The sequence below is a fragment of the Halichoerus grypus genome, chromosome 14, assembly GCF_964656455.1.
Source record: "Halichoerus grypus chromosome 14, mHalGry1.hap1.1, whole genome shotgun sequence".
Classification (NCBI taxonomy): domain Eukaryota; kingdom Metazoa; phylum Chordata; class Mammalia; order Carnivora; family Phocidae; genus Halichoerus; species Halichoerus grypus.
Genome location: NC_135725.1, coordinates 35556362 through 35577233, shown reverse-complemented (window position 1 = coordinate 35577233; position 20872 = coordinate 35556362). Strand labels below are relative to the sequence as shown.

At 38.4% G+C, this 20872-nt stretch overlaps 1 protein-coding gene across 43 annotated transcripts in view; it reads left to right on the top strand.

Moving 5' to 3' along the window:
- Positions 1–20872, top strand: part of PTPRD (protein tyrosine phosphatase receptor type D) — a 2297676-nt gene that overhangs the window by 1863257 nt on the left and 413547 nt on the right. For all 43 annotated transcript variants that reach the window (XM_078062238.1, XM_078062257.1, XM_078062277.1 and 40 more), the window contains one exon: positions 20123–20289. In XM_078062238.1, the coding sequence (XP_077918364.1) occupies positions 20226–20289 (64 nt within the window). In that variant the 5' untranslated portion in view covers positions 20123–20225. The remainder of the gene's footprint in view (positions 1–20122; positions 20290–20872) is intronic.

The following is a 20872-nucleotide window of genomic DNA, read 5'->3' as shown; positions in this document are numbered from 1 at the left end:
GGAGGATACTATGGTAGCTTCCTCATGGGCAGTGCAGAGAAGGAACATGGATAAAGTTTGCCAGAGAATCTGTTCACCAACACTGTGTCTGGATAGGTCTGTAAGAATTTAAGCACAGTAAATAGTAAGAATTGAACAAACATGAGTCTAGGAAATGATGCATCAGTGCAGGGTAAAGGAATCTCATCCTGAGACCTCAGAAGAAAAGAACCAGTTTTCTGAAAAAGATTTATTATAGTGACCAGGAAAGAATTTTGAACAGATGTTTTACTTTCACAGTAGGAAGAACATATGGTCTCCATGACAAAGAGGAGAAAGTCATAAGGACCGTCAAGATGAGATGAGAGGAAAAAGACTCTAAAATGAAACAGGAGCTTGACGAGGACAAAAGGAAAGTTGGAGAGACTAGAAAATGACAGCATCAAGTGGAAATGCTCATTGGATATGCAACATAGCAAAAATGACACTAAAAAACCTGCAAAACTGTTATGTAAAGTCAATGCATTGTTGGATCTTCTAGGATGCAGAAGGCGATGGCGGAGTTGCAAGTGAGGGAGGGGAGAGGAGAGAAATATAACTTACACATTATTAGTTGCCTCCTGCAAGGAAATAATATAAATGAAAAATAAAAAAAAAACAAACTTTAATTAAAGAACACATTATAAGCTTAAAAACTACTTGATGATATGGATCAAAAGGGCAATCACCTCCTTGGAAAAATTAATTAAAAAGAGACTCATACCTAGGACATATCCTTAAATATGTATTACATGTGATTTTCTAATAAACATATAAAAATATATAATTAATATTTAACAAATTGATTTAATAATAATAAAGATAATTGCATTAGTTAACATCTATTGGTCATTTTTCCATATGTCCCTTTCTTTAACCATCCCATGGAAAAACCTTTCCAAAGAACTTCAAATGAAATAGACCTTGCTCATTATCATTTTGTTCTTCTCTCCTTCAAAAATAGCAGTATTGTGCTCTTACCAATTAAAAGGTACCACGGGACTCAGAATATGATGAGGTTAGAAGATGGTATCTTTTTGCAAAGAGTGTATAGTTACTTGGAAAAAGAGAATGTTCGGTTTTATTAGCTGTTAAAATTATAAATAATCACTAATATGAAGACTTGCTGCATTATCTAGAATTATCTTTGTGGAAATAAGTAGACAATTTAAAAATAGAACTCTTGCAGCACCTGGCTGGCTCAGTCAGAATTCTCAGGAATTCAAACCCAATGTTGGGCATAGAGCTTACTTAAAAACAAACAAACAAACAAACAAATACAACCTCTTTAATATATACCCCCAAATATACATGTTGACTATGCACTGATTAATAAACTAATGAAAACCTGAAAATGTTACTATGTAAGCATCTTATAATATTACATATACATAGTTATACATAGAATTTGTAATTATGATGATTTTCAAAAAATCAAAATATCACCATCAAACCTGTGGGTTAGCTTTCAATAGAGTGAGTACTTCAAAATATTTTATCCTACAGTAGATGATGTAGGCACATTTTTTTTTTTATGAAAAACAGCAAGAGGATTTTAGTTTATTGCATTAGACAAGATTTTCTAAAAGTCTTAGTGCAGTTTCAATCTTTAATATCCTCAGAACCGTAAATGTTACAAATTTACAGAAAACGTCATTTTACACTTACCTAGTTTGTGAATTTTGAACCATTAAATTTTTTATGTCAGTCTGTCAGTGTTTGCCATTGTATTAATTTTCTAGGGCTGCCATAATACCACAAACTGAGTGCCTTGCGCAAAGAGAGATGTATTGTCTCACAGATCTGGAGGCTAGAAACTATCAGCAGAGTTGGTTCCTTTGAGGGGGATGAGGGAAAGATGCTCTCCAGGCCTCTCTCACGGGCTTATAGATGGCCATTTTCTGCCTGTGTCTTCATGTTGTCTTTCCTCTGTGTCTGTGTCCAAATTTCTTCTTCTTCTCAGGATACTAATCATATTGGATTAGAGCCCAGCCTAATGATCTCATTTTAACTTGATTGTCTCTGTGAAGACCACATCTACAAAATGTGTCACATTCCGAAATTTTGGGGGGCTAAGACTTAACTGTGTAAACTTTTGCAGAAACACAATTCAACCTGTAACGGCCATCTTTGTTTGCTTTGCTTTCTTTTCTCAACAGTGGCTTGGGAGGTTATATAAGCTTTGCAGACAGAAACAACTTGCTAGCACTGAACTTTTGGGCCAGACACTGAACCTCCTCTGAACCTCAGTTTTTTTCATCTGCACAAGAAGATAAATCCTGCTTTGAGAAGCTTTTGGGAGATTAGAGAGCTACAAAAGGAGCAGCCTTTGTGTGTAATTAAACTAACTTGAAATTGAGCCTCGGCTTCATAGCAGCTGTAGATGTTAGGAAGGTTATTTTTCCTGGGTCTCATTCTCCTCGTCTCTAAAACAGGAAGAAGGTTGTTTGCCTCTCAGAAGCACATTGTGTAGAATTTAAATGAGCTCCACAAATATTAGGTATTAAGTCAGAATTTCTTGTCAAACATTTTGTAGATGGTAAAGTATGATAACATTTACTCTTTTTTTCCTTCTTTGTTACTTCTGTGTAACATCTCAAAATTTATGGGCTATTCATTCTCCCATTACTCTGAATTATTTTATTTTTTTTAGAATATGGCGAGACTTTGGATCTACAGGGCTGTAAACATAGAATTTTTTTTTCTTAAATAAAATGACATCAAATACCAAAGCCTACTTTGTGTATAACAATACAGTGTCAGCTCTTCCCATCCTGAGTTCACAAGAAAAGTCAGCCCTAATGCCCTAAGGCATCTATTGTATGTAATGACTTAATTTCTGGCCCATGCATCTAGAATAGTACTAGCCTTGTACTATCCTTGGGAGAATTGAAAAAAAAAATCAGTCAAATTATATTCTGTAGGGCATAATTATCTCATGGAACCCCAGCTGAGAAGGCTGGCTAAATTTTCTTTTGTTTTTAATGACAATGGACAAAAGCTTCTTTCCTTAAAATCCTTCCTGCATCCCTGATTTTAATGTGCTTTTGTTGCTCACTGATTCTGATGAGGTAGCGGGGAGGCAGCTATTATTTCATTCCACACAGATGGAAGTCGAAGCATGGAGATGTCAGGAATTGTCTCCAGAGCCTTCTTAAAATAAGATAATGACTAAGTAGGGAATGTGGTGCCCACTCAGCCCAGCTACTAGACTGCTTCTATGGGATCAAGATTTCAAATTATAAAGTGGATGTCATGTGTTTTATGTAGATATTGATTCCAAGGGAATCAGAAATGTCTAATGCCATTTAGAACGAAATTGGGATTATATTATCGTGGCAGTGGTGTACTTTGAATAAACATTTTTGGAATGCAGTATTATGAGTTATTATTACCTGGTTCACTAATATCCAAGAGACAGACATTGCTATCATCATAGTTTTAAACTTTTTTTTTTCCTTTAAGACATTTAAAACCTATATGCACCCTTTGGGAGAACTAACACCAACTTTATCTCTACTTTTTCTGTTGATGGTTTGAGGTTTACTGACTTGGAGTATAAACTCAGCTTGCCTTGAAGGACTACCACAAAATGGCTTTACGTATCTTAATTTCTTGTCATACCAAAGCTGTGATGTGTATACAATGGCCAATTTATTGGTTCCTGAAAATGTTTTGGACATACCAACCTCTAAATCTTATGCTTATCATTGAAATGCCTTTTACGCGTCTCAAATCAGGATTTTACATATTCTTCAATTTCACAGTTTCACAAAATCTTTCCTGACCACTGAGATCAAAATTTTCCTCCTCTAAATGTATATGGGTATTTATTACTCAAACCATCTGTTTAGTTCCTGACACATATTATCATGCTTCTCTAATTTTCACATTCCTATGGTTCCAAACAAACAACAAATTCCTTAGAGGCATTGCTTCGTCTAATCTTCTTTATGTCTGACAAAGATTAGCAGGATGTGGGATTCAGAAAGTTGACATCCAATATATACTGGTTTATAGATTCTTTGGAGCCGTATCTTAATTCTGTGACTTTATCATTAAACAAGTTTCTTCCAGCTATTACATGTAAGGAAAGAAAATATGTGCTGCTGAAACCAGATTGTTGTTTTGAGGATTTTTCCTTCCTTTACCTGTTGATATACATACTTGTGAAGATCCTAGACATGGAGTAAGCTAGAAGATTGGACAGTAATTTCTCAAGCCTACAAGTCTAGAGCTTTACAAAACCTACCCTTTAATAGCCCAATACTGTGCCCTTCAAGAATAAAGAGTCCGGGTAGCTGACTGGTAGAGCCGGTACCTCGACCACTGCCTCTATCATCACCATCTCCCCCTGAGCTGGGAAAGCTGCAGATGGGTTTGCTGCATTTTTCGTTGTATCTTGCAAAATGAGCTTATCCTGTACATATTTTGTATATGCACTTTCACACAAGTCATGAGTATTTAATAAGGTCTTTTGCTTTTGTTTTAAGGTTTTATTTATTTATTTGAGACAGAGAGAGAAGCACAAGTGGGGGTGGGCAGAGGGAGAGGGAGAAGCAGACTCCCCACTGAACAAGGAGCCAGAAGCAGGGCTCGATCCCAGGACCCTGAGACCATGACCTGAGCTGAAGGCAGATGCTTAACCGACTGAGCCACCCGGGTGCCCCTTTAATAAGGTTTTAACAAATCCTTGTCCTTGTGGATACTATGGGGGATGAGTACAATAAGCAATTAACACAACAAATATATGACATAGTAAAAGTCGTATGTGCTATAAAATAGAGAAGCTCAGGGAAGATGAGGCACAGAAGGAGAGTGATTTGACCAAAGTGAATACGAAAGTGAGTACTAAAGCTGGTTTAGAAGTCTGGTCCCCTGTTTGTCTCTGCCCTTTTCTTTGGACTACACTGCTACTCCTGGAGCCAGGGGCCATTCTTCTTTCTCGACATGGATTGCATCTTCATGTTTCAGTTCTTCTTCCTACTGCTTGGAACTGAAAGGCTATGCACACTGAAAGTCACGTCTTTAGATTCCCAGTGCTTAAGTCTGATCTCTTACTATTTCTAGCTTCTATATAAGTTTCCGAGAGAATTGGAGCTCCACTCTAATTTGTTTTTAACGTTGACTTATGATATTCTTAATGACAAATTTATTTTCTTCAAAGCGATTGGGGGGTGGGTGGGGGGAGCAGGGTGGGTAACTAAAGTATGCCCTGAAAAAGTTTCTAGAAAAACTAAGCTAAGCTAAACAAAACTGAGTTTCTGTCTTAAGTTTTCTCAGCAGAATATATTTGTTTTCACTGCTATGAGCAAGTATTCAATTTTATGAATATACCACAATTTACTTTTTCCCTGTGGTATATGATGAGCATTTAGGTTAATTCTTGTTTGTACCTCTTTTCTATAGTAACATTTATGTTAATGCTGGGTATATTACTAGCAATGGAACTGCTGGAAGGTAGGGTAGGCGTATATTTAACTTTATTAAATACAAAAAAAATACTATTTCCAAGGGGTTTTACCGACTTTCACTCACATCAACAGAATATGAGTGTTCCTTTGTTCCATAACCTTGCCAAAATGTGGTGCTGTTCAAATTCTGATTTTAAATATTCTGATGAATATAGAGTGGTTTCTTGTGATATTAATTTGAATTTCTTCAAAGACTAACATTGATGAGCATCTTTTTGGATGTTTGGTGGCCATTTGGATATTCTTTTTGGGAATTGCTTTTTCAAGACTTTTATCTTCACTGCCTCCTTACATAAGACAGACAATGCAATCAAAAATTGATAAACAGTATTGGGCCTGTGGCGGATATGTGTTTTGCAGATATCTTCTTCTACTCTGTGGATTGCCCTTTCTTAATAATGTCTTTAGATGAACAGATATTTTAAATTCTAATTAATTCCAACTTATCAGTCTTTATTGTGGTTACTTTTGCCTTGTTTCAGCAATCTTTGCCTATCCCAAGGTTACAAAGATATTTTTCTGTTCTATTTTTTGTAAGATTTATTGTTTATCTTCATGTTTAGGTTTCTAATCTATGTGGAATTGATTTTGTGTATGGTGTGAGGTAGGGGGTCAACATATGTTTTTATTCATATAGAGATCCACTTGATCCAGTACTACTAATTGAAAAGATTATTCTTTCCCATTGCACTACAGGGACAGAGTTGCTTATAAAACAACTGCCTGAATAGGGGTGGATATGTTCCTAGAGTTATTATTCTGCTCCACTGGTCTGTTTGCCCTTGAGCCAATACTTCACTGTCCTAAATGTTGTGGCTTTATAGTAAGTCTTGGTAACTGGTAGTGTTACCTTCAATAGGTAGTCCTTCAATATTTGCTCTGTAAGATTGTTTTGGCTGTTCTTGGTTCTTTGCACTTCCTTATAAATTTTAAAATCAGTTTTCTGTTTCTCAAGAAAAAACATGTTGAGATTTATATTGGGATTGCATTGAACTTGTAGATCAATTTGGTAAACATTAATATCTTTGCAATACTGAGTCTTTTAAGCCATGAGCATATCATGATCACCCATTTATTAACATCATCTTTAATTTATTATTAATGCTACATGATTTTCTGCATAGAAATCTCATTGACTTTTGTTACATTTATTTCTAGGTTTTAAGATATTTTTTGATGCTGTTGCAAATGGCACATTTTTTAAATGTGTATTTCCTAATTGTTTTTTGTGAGTATGTAATACAGCAGCTGGCTTTTTGTATTGACCGTGTATTCAGCAGCCTTGCTAAATTCACTTACTGATTTTATTTTTTTAAAAAGATTTTATGTATTTATTTGACAGAGAGAGAGCACATGCAGGGGGGAGCAGCAGACAGAGGGAGGGGGAGAAGCAGGTTCCCTGCAGAGCAGGGAGCTCAAATGTGGGGCTTGATCCCAGGACCCTGAGATCATGACCTGAACCGAAGGCAGACGTTTAACCAACTGAGCCACCCAGGTGCCCTGTCATTTGCTGACTTTAATATTTATTATGTTTCCTTACTTTTTCGCCCATTCTAGTAACTAGTCAAGTTGACTAGTTTCTATCCAAGAACAGACACATCCAACATGTTGTCAGAAATTGGCCTGAGGAGTGTACACTAGCTGTTCCAAATGTCATTCCTTTAAAAAGCTTATGAAATTTCCCTGCTTTTAGATTATTAACCTAACTTGAATTGTGGGCTTTATCCCTGGGGAGAAACTTCTTAAGGAAAACAGCATCCATGGAGATAAAATTATGCCAACTACTACCTGTCAGTACACTTGGTGAGATCAATTGAGATCTCAGACACATACATCACTTCAATTATATCACCAGGAAGGAATGTCATGTTATGTGGTTTTAGCCAATGGTTAAGGACGTTTTAGAATAATTTTGTTCTCTCTGAGCTCTGTGGCAGAAAATATTTATAATTGGAAGAAGGGGCAAAGAGGCACAAATAGTTTCAAGGTACTGATTTTCCTAAATCACAGAACAATACACTACTTAAAATATCTGAAATCGAATGACAATGATTTTACTAGTTGCTATTAAAAGAGGACAAAGTCGGGCGCCTGGGTGGCTCAGTTGGTTAAGCGACTGCCTTCGGCTCAGGTCATGATCCTGGAGTCCCTGGATCGAGTCCCGCATCGGGCTCCCTGCTCGGCAGGGAGTCTGCTTCTCCCTCTGACCCTCCCCCCTCTCATGTGTTCTCTCTCATTCTCTCTCTCTCAAATAAATAAATAAAATCTTTAAAAAAAAAAAAAAAAAAAAGAGGACAAAGTCAATTCAGATGCAGCCATCAGAAGCCAAGTTGCCTAGCTGTATTAAAAATGTGATAAAGTACTGAAGAAAATAAACATTTTAAAATAATCTTTATTTTATATTGGATGAAATAAGTATTTATTCCCTTAGGGTCATTAGTTTTTGCTGTGTACCAGTCCATCCCCAAACTTAGTGGATTCCGCCCAGCATGCGTTTATTCGTCTCACAGTGCTCTGGGTCAGAGTTTGAGTTGAGCTCGGCTAGGTGACTCTGCTGGTGTGGGCCACACTTGCCTTATCTTTGTCAGTCTGTGGTCAGCCGCCCAGTCCTCTGGTGAATGACTGGTCTCAGATGGCTCAGGTGGTAGCCTTCTCCTTCCACATGGTCTCTCCTCCTCCACCCTGCTCGGCTCGCTTGGGCTTGATCAAACAGTGTGGTGACAGGGGACCCCATATCAGCAAGTGGGAGAGAGCACATAGGGCTGCTTCCTGAGGTTTTTGGGGCTTCTGGAGGCCCAGGGTCAGAATGCACACAGTGTCACTTCTGCCCTATTCTGTTGCTCAAGGCAAGTGGCACAGACAACCGGAGGAGGAACGGACTCCTTTTGGGAGGCAGAGTAAGGTGGCATTTTGTGGTCACCAGCTACACCCTCCGTACAAGAAACTATAGTGCTCTATAACATATTTTTAAGACAGAGGTTAAATACAGGTAGTTTCAAGTTTAGGTAACTAATAAGAAAAAGTAAGGAATTAAATGACCGCGTGTTGGGGTGTTAAAAGCCTTGATTTAATAATGGACGAAATCCTGGAGTGAAGACTGAGGGATGAAATGTAAAAGATAGCTGAGACGGAAAAGCTAATTTGGGAAGCTAGCCAGCAATTGACTCACAGCAGGACCTAGCTTCTAAATCCTGAAATAAAGAAGTTTTGAATTATTGAGACGGCTGTGTTTTCTAATAGTCTGAATGCAGTGTACTATTGGGTATTAGTATCACTGCTAATATTACAAGGATTAAAAGGGTCAAAACAAGACTTTGATGTACCAAACTTGAGAAACTTTTTTTTTTTTTAAAGTGTGTGCAAGAAAGCCTTTCCGGAATCATAGATTTAAAAGTGTGCCTACCGTTTCTTTGTACATGAAAGCAGTTTTTTTTTCCTCTAGATTTCAGAAATGCAAATGAGAACTAACATCAGATACTTTACTTTTCAAGTAAAAAATCTAAAGTGTGTTAAACTTCTCTATGGGAGAGCCCCCCTATGAAGAAAATTCATTCAGTTTTCCAGGGCCCGTTGCTATCTAGGAACAGAGAAGAATGATCCAAAACATTGAAAAGCGACACATTATTTCTGGTTGTTTTAAACAGAATTGGGAAAGGGAGAGTGCCATAAGATCCTTGAAAAGTGAAACTGGGAGACTTTCATAAAGGGTCAAAAGACTTCACAATAGAGTACAATGGCAGTGTCCAAATAAATAGAATGGAAGCCTCTGCGGAAACATGGAGCAGGGTGGGTGGTGGTGGGAGAATTGCATTTTTAAAACCCTTGGCACACAACCACTGGAGAAGTCGTCTAAATATAAATCAGACCATGTCACTCCATAGCATAAAGCCCACCAGTGTCTTCCCATTGCATTTCAAATGAAATCCAATCTCTGCAATGTGGCCTGCAGGTCCTGTGCAGTCTGGACCCCACTTGCTTTCCCAGCTCTCTGACTGGCTCACTGGGCCCCAGCCTCTGCCCTGGACAGTCTGTCCCTTAACCTGGAAAGCTCTCATGTTTTCTGTCTCCTTGCACCGGAATGTATCTTGTGTGTTCTTATGTCTCTTGCACCTATCATCGTGCCTGGTGTTCAGGAGTATTCATGGAGAGAAAGAAGGAAGGAATTCATTTTTAAAACAAAAACACTGTGGATATGTAGAAGTTCTAGCTCAGGATAGATGGTTTATGATTATAAAATGAGGACACTGTATGAACATCTCAAAAAATACTCTCTTCTCCTCTGGGTGTTACATCATGTTGACATCAGCTGTCACATAGAGCCTTTAACATTTGGTTATTACAGCAAGTGTGTGACTCCACAAGGGGGTTGGTGGACAAATGAGCAAAAGCTCTCTTTGTTTTATCCATTGCCACCTGAAATGTATGTGAAGAAAGATCCAAGTTGTGGAACATCTAGGACAGTGGAACTCCAGTGATTTGTGTGGCCTGGGAAATAATTATAGAACTTCTACTTCTGTTTATTTTTTATCTCATTTAGAAAAGGTCTCATTTTGTCTGTTTGACAATATATGTAGTTCATTAGTAATATAGGAGGCATATATAATCTATAAATACATACTTTTCACGTGCATTTTTAAACAGGCACTGTATTTATGTTGGCCTGTGGGTACCATATTTATGTATGGGATGTACGCACCAGTATAACGTGATAAGCTTGTAGATGATGAAGACTTATGCTATGAATAGTTCTGACCAGAGTGACAATGCTGTGGGAGAGTGAGCACGTTTTCTAAAAGCTTAGCTTTGCAAAAGATTTTTACAAGAGGATATGATAACACATCATCGTTAAATCTATGATTTAAAAAATATTAGAGGAAATATAATAAAGACAAAGGCAAGTCTATTAAGTTTGTGAAGGAAACATCACTGGACATAGCACAAAAAGTAAAGAAATTCCTAAAAAGGCAGCATTTTAATTTGGGGTTTGATCCCCACAAGCATACACCGGCCGTTGTCCCACGTTTGCCTGCCAGCACCATTCCCTGTTCACTCCCTGTTAGTCGTGGCTGCCTTCCTACTTGGGATGATGAAAATCTGTGTTTCGAAAGGTTTCTGTGATGATGCCTAAACGCAGCAGAGAAGTTCGGTTGATGTTATTGGACATTTTCTTTCCTTTCAGTCACGTGAGCAACTCATTTAAGATTACAGTCAGTATCCAGAGTTTGGGAGTGAGGAAGTTAGTACATCTAGTTTGCAAGTAGGCTTTGAATGCCTTTAAACACTCTTTCTGATATAGATACTGTGTATTTTGTTTGAGGATTTTGTAGAAGTATAATAAAAAGGGCAGTATTTTACAAAAGCCTTTTTCTGGAGGTCTTGAATAGATTTTCTAAAAGAGTGACTATGGGAAAAATATTTTTTTCACTGCTGACATATCTTGGTATGGGAAATGCATAGTGCTTTATTGCTGCAGGAAATTTTTGTACTTTATTATCAAATCACTTCATAATGCCAACTGCTTTTGAAAAATAGCCATTGTGTGTCTTCATTTCTTCTTTCAACACGGCTGTGTTGCCCTCAGCAGCTTTATAGTAAAGAGCACTCGGGCTGGTATCTTTCCACCTGGATAAGTGTTCTGTATAACTCTGTGAACTCACCATCTAACACATCCTTATTTATTTCCAATTAGTCTACACGTATCCTTGCTAGAATTTAAATTAAAGAGAAAAACCCCATAAAAAAGAACTTGATGATAATATACAAAATAAATATGCCTTATGGTGATATAAACATGTGTCTCCATGTTATTAATTCAGTTACTACCTTGTGAGAATCTGGTTAATCATTTCTACTTCTAAACACACCTGTAAACTCTTCAGCTCTAAGATACTCAGTTACACAATATGGGTTACTGGGTTAAAGATTGACCTTCTGGAGAATTTTTGACTCATGGTATAAACTTTCATTTGTGAATTATTTATCCATCTAGGACAATGACGCTCAAATACTTTTATCCAATGAGATTCTTTCACCCTTCTTTCCTATACCCCACTTGTGAGGTTTTCTTCCTTCTTCATTTGCGGGAACCCTTATATTGTCTCTCTGCCAATTAAGAGAGAGACTTTTTCTTTATGTTGCTAATTTTAGAATTAACCATGGTTTCACCTAACCTAGTAAGTCAGAGATGATAGAAGCAGAATGGAGAAACAAATATGAGATACAAAATTGGTCCGGGTTGTAAACCCTCCTCTGAGACTGACCAGATGTGTCTTCTGAGATTAATAATTCCACTATGTTCTTTTGCTTCACTCATTGCCTGCTAAAGGAGGGGGTTGCCCAAGATGACTTGTAATTTTTTTTCTGATTTTTATCAACTTATGATTCCATTCAAGGAGACACATAGAGGTGAGGAAGGTACTAACAATAAAGAAGAATGCAATATAACTGGATACAATAAATGTGCAAGGTGAGAGAGGAGGAGAGTGTATATTGGATATCTATGTTTAATATTTGTCCTCTCTACCTTCCTTTAGGTTATGTTTCTATTTGCTTTAATAGCCATTTATCTGGTTTCTCGACATAGAACCTAATTCACAGATTTTCAGAGAGACACCAGCTTAAGTCATGAGGTCAATATTGGGAAAATGAAGAGAATATTCCTTAATTCCACATTCCCCAGCCATTCAGGATGACCTCTCATCATTGCAGTTTCTATCTGTTGCTGGCAATGATTTGAAAGAACATTCCTTGGAACTGAATGTTTCCATCCGGGGACTGTTCCCTCAGAGAAGAGCTAAGCTGCGAGCATGAGAGATGGGAAACACGTCTATTCAGTGACAGACATCGTGCAACAATGTCTGCCCCATTTAACAGATACAATCTTTTAACTGGTGACAGTATTTATGTCGCCTAAGCCTGTGAACTGAACTTCCCATAAGGAAGCTAATTTCAATTCTAGCTTAGGACGAAAAGCGAAATTTGGGAGTCATCAGTAGTGTTTGACTGCCATGCCCAGAAATTCAAATCTGTTTTGAGTTTATATACTAAAACTGCCCTGAAAACACCTAAAATTGCTGGGTTTAGAAAACAATGTACTAGAAACAAGCCTTGAAAATTCCTTTTTTAAAAATTTTTATTTAAAAATTTTCCTCAACATAAGTGAACCTTTCTAGCACAGTGTTTCTCAGCCTTGGCACTGTTGACATTTTGGGCCAGGTCATTCTTTGTTGTGGGGTGGGGGGCTGTACTGTGCCTTGTGAGATACTTAGCAGCATCCAGCATCCCTGTCCTCAACCCCTTAGATGTCATTAACACTCTCCTTATGTTGTGACAACAAAAAAATCTCTCCGGACATTGCCAGATGTCCCTGGGGAGGCGGCAAAATCATTCTCAGTTGAGAGCTCCTGGTCTAGAGCTACAGATATACCAACTGTGAGTAGGCAAAATCGGTTTTCATTAAACTCTAGTAAGGAAGGATTTAAAAGCAATTTAAAGGCCTTCATTTTGTTTTAAAAATCTTTTCAAGGAAAAAAAGTGATCAATGCCAAAGGGGAATAGTAATTTCCCCACAAATTTAAAAATTTACTTTTCATAGTAAGTAAAATATATCATGTATTGCTAGATTTCTTTTCCACTGTGTGTTGATGGAAATAAAACAAATAAAATGGACATCATAAAAATTAACACATTATTACCCATAATATATTTTAAAAACTAAATGCATTTTATTTTTTTTAAGATTTTATTTATTTATTTGAGAGAGAGAGAGCAAGACAGTGAGAGAGAGCATGAGTGGAGGGGAGGGTCAGAGGGAGAGGGAGAAGCAGACTCCCCGCAGGGAGCCGGATGGTGGGGGCTCCATCCCAGGATCATGATCTGAGCTGAAAGCAGATGCTTAACTGACTGAGCCACCCAGGCACCCCAAAGCTAAATACATTTTAAACAAAACATATTTTGCGTGTGTGAAAGAAGGAACACCCTTTTTGATTTTAAGATAATGAAAAAGAAAATCAGGTATAGTGAGTTAAGAATGATGGTCTCACATCCATTTAAAAATGCCCAAAGATTAAAATAATAATCTGTTCTGTTGTTTGGGTAAGAAGTGGCTGGATTGAATCTCTACTTTGTGAGAGTGATCAGTTACTCACTTTTAATATGTGTTTTTGGAAGAATGGAACACATAGCAGAGTCCCAATAGCATGTTGAATAGACTTGTCTTTGAATTTTTCCAATGCCAGTTTCCATCAGCATCATATAAAACTAGATGGAGGTAATCACATGCAATAATCATTTAAAGAAGTTAGATGCTTTAAAACTATCCTCTTAAAAAAAAAAAAAAACATCCTCTTTTTCAAATCAGAATCATAGTTCCATTTGTAGAGAGAAAATAGATAGGCAGGGACATAAGGTGTTATCTTTTTCCTCTTTATCTGCTTATTTCTCATGGCGTACTTCACTTTTACTTCTTGAAAGGGAAAAGAATGATCAAAGTTAATCATGTCATTTTGTCATTAATGAAAGTAACTAATATTTATGTCTGCCTCAAATGCAAAGTTTTGACATCTTGTAGAGATGTTATCAATAATAATTTGGAAAGTGAGTCATACTATATTAAGCTCAGATAATTGGCTTTTCTCTGTATGTATTAAAACTAAACATGTAAAGAGCCTTTTATAGTGTCCATATTGATACCATTTTACTCTTCAGATATTCTTATAATTCAGTCGATTTCTTCAAAGAATTACTGTGTGCTTACTTACAGTCACCTGTCTTCATATTAAGTCATAGCCTACGTCAAAAATGAGATGATTGGGTTATTACTTTGTATTTATATGTGGCAGCTCATCAAGTCTCTTTTTTCCCCCAACTTATTGCCATGTAATCATGTCTGGGGCAAAATATTGAAAAATATAGAGTTTTTGATATGATGTGCTATTATGGGAAAGAGTATAATTTTGAGAAGATTTGACTTTCACTCATAAGAATAATTCTTAATATCCTTTTGATTTGAGTGTTTTATCCAGGCATGGATTGGATGAACAGTTATTTTATCAGTGTTTTATTTAACTTAATAGCCTTTATCCATTGTCCTTTTTCTCAGTGTGTTTTCCATGATGGGCTTTGAGGCTTTCAGTGCTGCATGTATTTAAGAACGTTTGGCATAATCCTCACTCATGCTGATCAGGTGAATGTGGCCATTTCATAAGAACTATACAGATCATTACCTATGGATGTGTACAGATCTGCTCATCTTTCCTGTCTATGTGACATGGCACACGTTTGCTGTCAGAAGTTTCCATTTCGGGATGCCTGGGTGGCTCAGTTATTGAGCGTCAGCCTTCAGATCAGGTCATGATCCCAGGGTCCTGGGATCGAGCCCCGCATCGGGCTCCCTGCTCAGCGGGAAGCCTGCTTCTCCCTCTCCCACTCCCCCTGCTTGTGTTCCCTCTCTCGCTGTGTCTCTGTCAAATAAATAGATAAAATCTTTAAAAAAAAAAAAAGTTTCCATTTCTCTAAGCATCCCAAAGAAGGACTTTCACCAGTGAGAAATAAAACTTTTCTACCTATGATTTAAGTCAAAAATGTTTCTTTTTAATAACAACATTTCTGTTTGGACACTTCCCAGTTGTACACTTGACCACTTACTGATCCTTCCTTTACATTCTGTGGAGTGGTTTTTTTTTTTTTTTTTAATTTTTAAAGAGAAAGACACTTGTTTTTTGGCAGGATAGGGGATGGGGATGGAGAAGTGAGTGTCGTAGAGGTTAAGTGGATTTCGTCATATAACACAATGCATCTTTAGAATCTGATTATGAGGAAGCCAGGACTGCAAGGACTAAGGGTTCCCAACTCACTGATTCCGTCTCCAGCCCTGAAAACCTATGCCTTGTTTATAGCTATTGTGCTCAATGCTGTTGAAATATGTAACCATAGTTTGTGCTGTTCAAAAGGGCAGCCACTGGCCACATGTGGTTATTTAACCTGAAATTAAATTTAAATACAATAAAATGTTTACTTCTCCTGTTTCACTAGGTATGTTTAAATTATCCAAGTATTAGTGCAGATAAAGAACACTTCTATTCTGCAGAAAGTTTTATTGGATAGCGCTGGAGGATTCTTGTCCTAGCTCATGATAAAATATTTAGGCGGCTATCTCCTGGTGGAAAATTCTCATGAATAAGTGAAATGTTGAAAATTTATTTTTGTTTTTTCCTTTCATGTCCTTGTGTTGTCACTGTGCACTGAGGGCAGGGAGTTCACAGATGGCCCTCAGAAGCCTCCGCCAGCTTGCTCTAAACTCCAGGCCCCTCCACCCCTCGCTTCAGCCACAGCAGCCCTGCTAATATCTGTTTTACAAATTGGAGTTTCCTGGTAGCACATCTTGTGCACAAATGGTTGTTTCTCTTAAATGATTGGAAACCTGCCCTAGTCGATTGAGAGAGACCAGACCGGTTTGGGAGGTGGATAAAAAGAAGTCACAACATTTTGGGACTTCCTCCTTTAGCACACCATGCCCCCAACTTAATGGCTATCTTTATGGGTAAATGCTCAGTTAAGTATCATAGACATCTAAGATGTCTAGAACTGAGAGCAGGGTGTTGTCAGATAAGCCTGAAAGAAACAACCTGATAAACAATGAGATAAACAATGATATCTAGTTTTCTAGTGACAGCAGGTTTTTGTTTTGTTTTGTTTTAAGTTCTATGGAGATTTTGTTTAATCTCTTTCCCTTTCTCTCCCTCTTTTCAGAATAATGATTTGATTCTTTAACTCCCTTCTAGAGTGAACGATGTAATTTTTTAAAATTATTTTTAAACTTATGAACCCATGGATTTTAGTAGGATGTGTTTCAGTTAATTGTAGCTACTGTTGCCCTTGTTGCCAGATTTTCCTACATTTAGTTGATGGGGCCTCATCACCTTGGCTCCTTGTTTTTGGATATAACCTAGTAGTTCCTGAAAGTCTCGCCGCTTCCTCATATCACAAGATTTTGCACACTCATTTTGCATATTTCCTGCATAAAACCTACAATCATTCACTTTGCTGAGGGACCGAGGGTCCTATTTTTAAAGAAAGAAAAGTTCCATTTTGCCTTTTTTTCTGTTATGTTAACACAATCTGTAGGAACACATACCACAGTACAGAAAGCTGAAAAAAAAATCCCTCAGATTCATATTAGTTTGAATATGAAGATACTTGTTACAGGAAAGGGTTACAATGTTAAATTGAAGAGAAAGAGTTGTGTCCGTGCAGCTTATGTGATCCCTTGAAACAGTGACCTGTGAAGGCTTTTAGGCAAGTGCACTCTTTGTTGTCCCATTTCCAATCACGTTGTGCACCCTGGCCCTCTGAACTGTCAGCTTCTGTAGCCATGCACGTACAGAAATACAAAAGTAGATATTCGGCTAATTGAAAATCAACAAAATTATTGTTCCTTAAGATCTTTGTCCCCTGAGCAATAAGAGACCAGAGAGCTTTAAATATATATATATATATATATATATATATATTTTTTTTTTTTTTTTCCGTTTCATTTTAAACTTAGCTACATGGTTCAGTTTTATATGCATGTCCCAGTTAAGGAAAGACACAGAGGGCAAGGCATATCAAAATCCAATAGGGGGCTATTGGACACATGCAGAATCATTTGTGATATAAGCTAAACCATGGTACTTTTAATATCTCTGAACCCCTTTTCCTGCTCTTTTCACTGCAAAGTGCTTGGCAACCCTTTCTCTAGGCTAATAGAAACTGCTTGTAATATTTGCTCATCCTCATTATTTTCGCTGTCAGTGTTTCCTTAAAAATCCATTTCCCATTTTTGTTCTAAAATTTAAACTCCACATTACTGATATGCAAGCCAGCATTTCCCTTTTGGCAATGTTGCCAAGTAATAAACAAGATATGGAGTGGAGATTAGCTGGAATGAACATCTAGAATAGGTCTTATCTTCACACCTCTGATCTCCTTTTGTCATATCCGGGCCAAGGACATATATAGCCCATTTCAGGATAAATATGTATGTTCTCTAGCTGCATTCATTCCTAGATCCTATTACCGTTTTAAGTCCAGAGGTAACATTTGTAGGTTCATTTGGAAGAATTTGGTCTTCTTATGCCACTTTAGTCGGGTAGAGGAAAAAGCCAAATCACTTCTTCCCTGAGAGAGCATTTCATGCGTCTCCATCTCCGTGATCGCACCGAGTCATCACGGAGCAGTTGGCTCTGATACGCTTGCACAGACACAAATTGAGTCCGACAGGACTGATGTCTCCTGGACTTTGCTGTCATTTGAAATGCTGGCATGAGGATAGGAACAGTGCAAGGGGGAGGGGAGCAGAGCGGATTCCTTTAGCACTTTTCCTATGAAGTTTTGAGAATTTTAGCTTTCGATAGCTGTGAACTGCCTGATAAGTTATTTTCCCAGTGTGATTGATAACAATAGCAGATTTGGGGCAGCTGGCTAGCTTTTGGTTTCAAGTGGATGTGTTTCAATATCTAACTTGCTGCTTCATGCCACCTGCCAATTGGTTAAAAATAAAAAGGGCTAGGGAGTGGATGGGTAATTACAATGATCCCCCACCTTTGCATTTAGTCTTATCTTTCCTGCATTCAAAGGACACATGCATAGTAATGAAAAAGATAAGATCTTTAAAAAAATTTTATTCCCAGGCTCAAGCTCAGTTTCAGAAAAGACGGGCTATAGTATCTGCGCTATAATATTTTTTCAAGTACAAGTTATTTTAGCGGATTAGGTTATTTCTGGATATCTCTAGTATTTCCTGTCAAGAATTTTGTACGTGTTTCAAATATTCCAATATACAAATCTTAAAGGTATACTGTTTCATTTGGCACAGGAATTCTGATTGTCATGCTCAAGTTTTCACCATGATAGAGGAAGCAATAGAAGTCAGTGCTCTCTCTATATATTCAGAGCCTACTCTGTGTAAGATGCTGTGCTAGATTTGTTGAAGCTTCCTATAGGAACAACTATTTATCAGCCGAAGAGTCATACTTCAAATTAGTGCTTGGAGCGTCAGTCATGGCTTCCCTTCTCTTCAGCTCCCACCATCACCCTGTGTCTATGTTACTTTTCACCTGGGACTCTCGCTCTGGCCTAATAGTGCCGCATTTACGTGTCAGCTCATCTTCTCAAAGCACATTTCCTTGCTTCTGCTCAGAAACACTAAGTAGCTTTATTTGTGGTTTGCTGTGGAAAGGCTGCTTGACTTAGATTGGCATTCAGAGCTCACCATGACCTTTTCTTTTCTCTTTTCTTTTCTTTCCTTGCCTTTTCTTTTTTCTTTGTTTTCTTTTGTTTTCTTTTCTTTTCTAGCCTGAACCATTTTGTTTTGCCTCATTTTCTTCTGCTTTCGTAATGAATTCATCACTCCAACCCAGCAGTCTCAATGTGGTCCCTGCACCAGCTGCATCAGCATCACTCAGGAACTTGTTAGACTCCCATCACAGACCTAGTGGACCACACATGGGGGGGGGGGTGCCGAGCTATCTGTTTTGTTTTTTTTTTAATTTTTTTTTTCACCCAGCTATCTGTTTTTACAAGCTTTCCAGGTGATTCTGATGCATATGGAAGTTTGGGAAGCCCTACTCCAGCCAAACCTGGACACTCATCTTTTCCAAAGTTCCTTTCCCACCACCCTGCCTTTGTACAGAATTCCTGGAATGCTTTTCCCTCTTCTTGGTTAAATCCTTCCTGTACTCTCAGGCTCACTTTGAGATACCGCTTTATCTAGGATACCATTCCTGATCCTATCTTTTATGGCATTATTTGGTTTTCCTTCCTGGCACTCATCACTTATTAACTTATACTAGTCATCTGATGTGTCTGTTTTATTTTCCCTACTAAACTGGAAAGTCACAGAGGATAGAATCTGACTCATTTTTGTACTTCATAGCACTTTATACTAAGTGCATTTGCACGCAGTAGGCTCTCTAAAAATAGTTTGTGGCTTATTGATTTTACATAGAAGATTGAGAAAACTAAGCTATTGCCCAGGAGACATATAAAAATCCTGTTAAGTCAAACAGGCTCATGCTAACTATTGTTTTGACTTATTGAAGCCAAACTAGACTTGAACGTTGATGTGTCTTCAGGGAAGAAGCCAAATGTGCTAGTGTAAAAAATCCTAACCTCTCCTATTTAGCTGGAGAAGTTGAATTAGCCCTGTCACTTCCCCTCGTGCCAAGAAAGCAGCTTCCATTATTCTGTCAATAATAGACTTTTATCCAGCACGGTGGTGCTTCTCTTAAATCTTTCTCATAGTGTTGCTGTGCTTTCTTCCACCGATGTATTCATGGAGTGTTTCATGAGAAGTGACAGTTGCTTCTCACAGCGCTCTGCCCAAAAGGTGGCATGAGCAGAGAGTGGAATTCAAGGTGGTCGGCTTGAGAGCCCGACAGTGGGAACAAGATGTGCTCGGGCCGCCCCATTTCACAAACCAAGTTACTGCCCTTCTCATACAAGGCATCCCAGTGACAGTTTCTTGTGTCTCTACAATGGATTGTGGCTCTCGTGGTGGTGGTGGTGGTGATGGAACAAGGGGAAGAGAGTAAGAAACCTAAGTGTCTTTGTGTTTTCTTTCCTTTGTTTCCCTTCCTCTGCCCTTGCAGGCTCTGAAAGAGTTCCAGCTGAAATTCCAGACCGGACGGACTCGCTGCCGCTTCAGAGGCGGTGACCCCAAACTGCCGGTGCTCGCTGCTGCCGAGCTGCAGGATGGTGCACGTTGCCAGGTCGCTGCTGCTGCTCCTCGCTCTCTTCCTCCGCGCGGACGCCGACAGTAAGCCGTTCTCCCTTCTCTGCGGGGCTGAGACCAGAATGAGTGGTTTTGTTTGCAGTGGCACTAGGCTCAGGGCCTCTGAATACGTTTCCTTTGGAAGTAAATCCTGAGACACTGTGGGATCCTCCTTGGCTACCGGCCAACCTTTGAAAGAGATTATTGATGTGACTTCCTTACCATTTCCTCTCGCTCTTAATGCCCCTTTTCTTGTGCATCTCACTGCTCCTACTGTTTTGTCTTATTTTTTTTTGATAGTCTTACCAGCCCGGTGGCAAAGATACTATGAGACCGATGACATAACTCAAACTGGGGTTAACCAGTTGGTGGTGCCAATAAGTAAACACCGTTCAGACCCATTAGAAATGTCTTTCGTTTTGCGGATATTTCTATGTCTAGAAAAATGCACAGTGTCACATTGAGCCCAATTAAACTTCCAAGCCCCTTGTAGCTGTCATAGCAGCTGTTCTAATGTACTGTTTCCGACAGCTGTCGTCGAGTACAGTATTCAAACAAATCAAGCAGAACTGACAACTTTGTGGCCGGGTGAAGGGCGTGGAAGTGTGAGGAGAATTCTGTGGAGTAC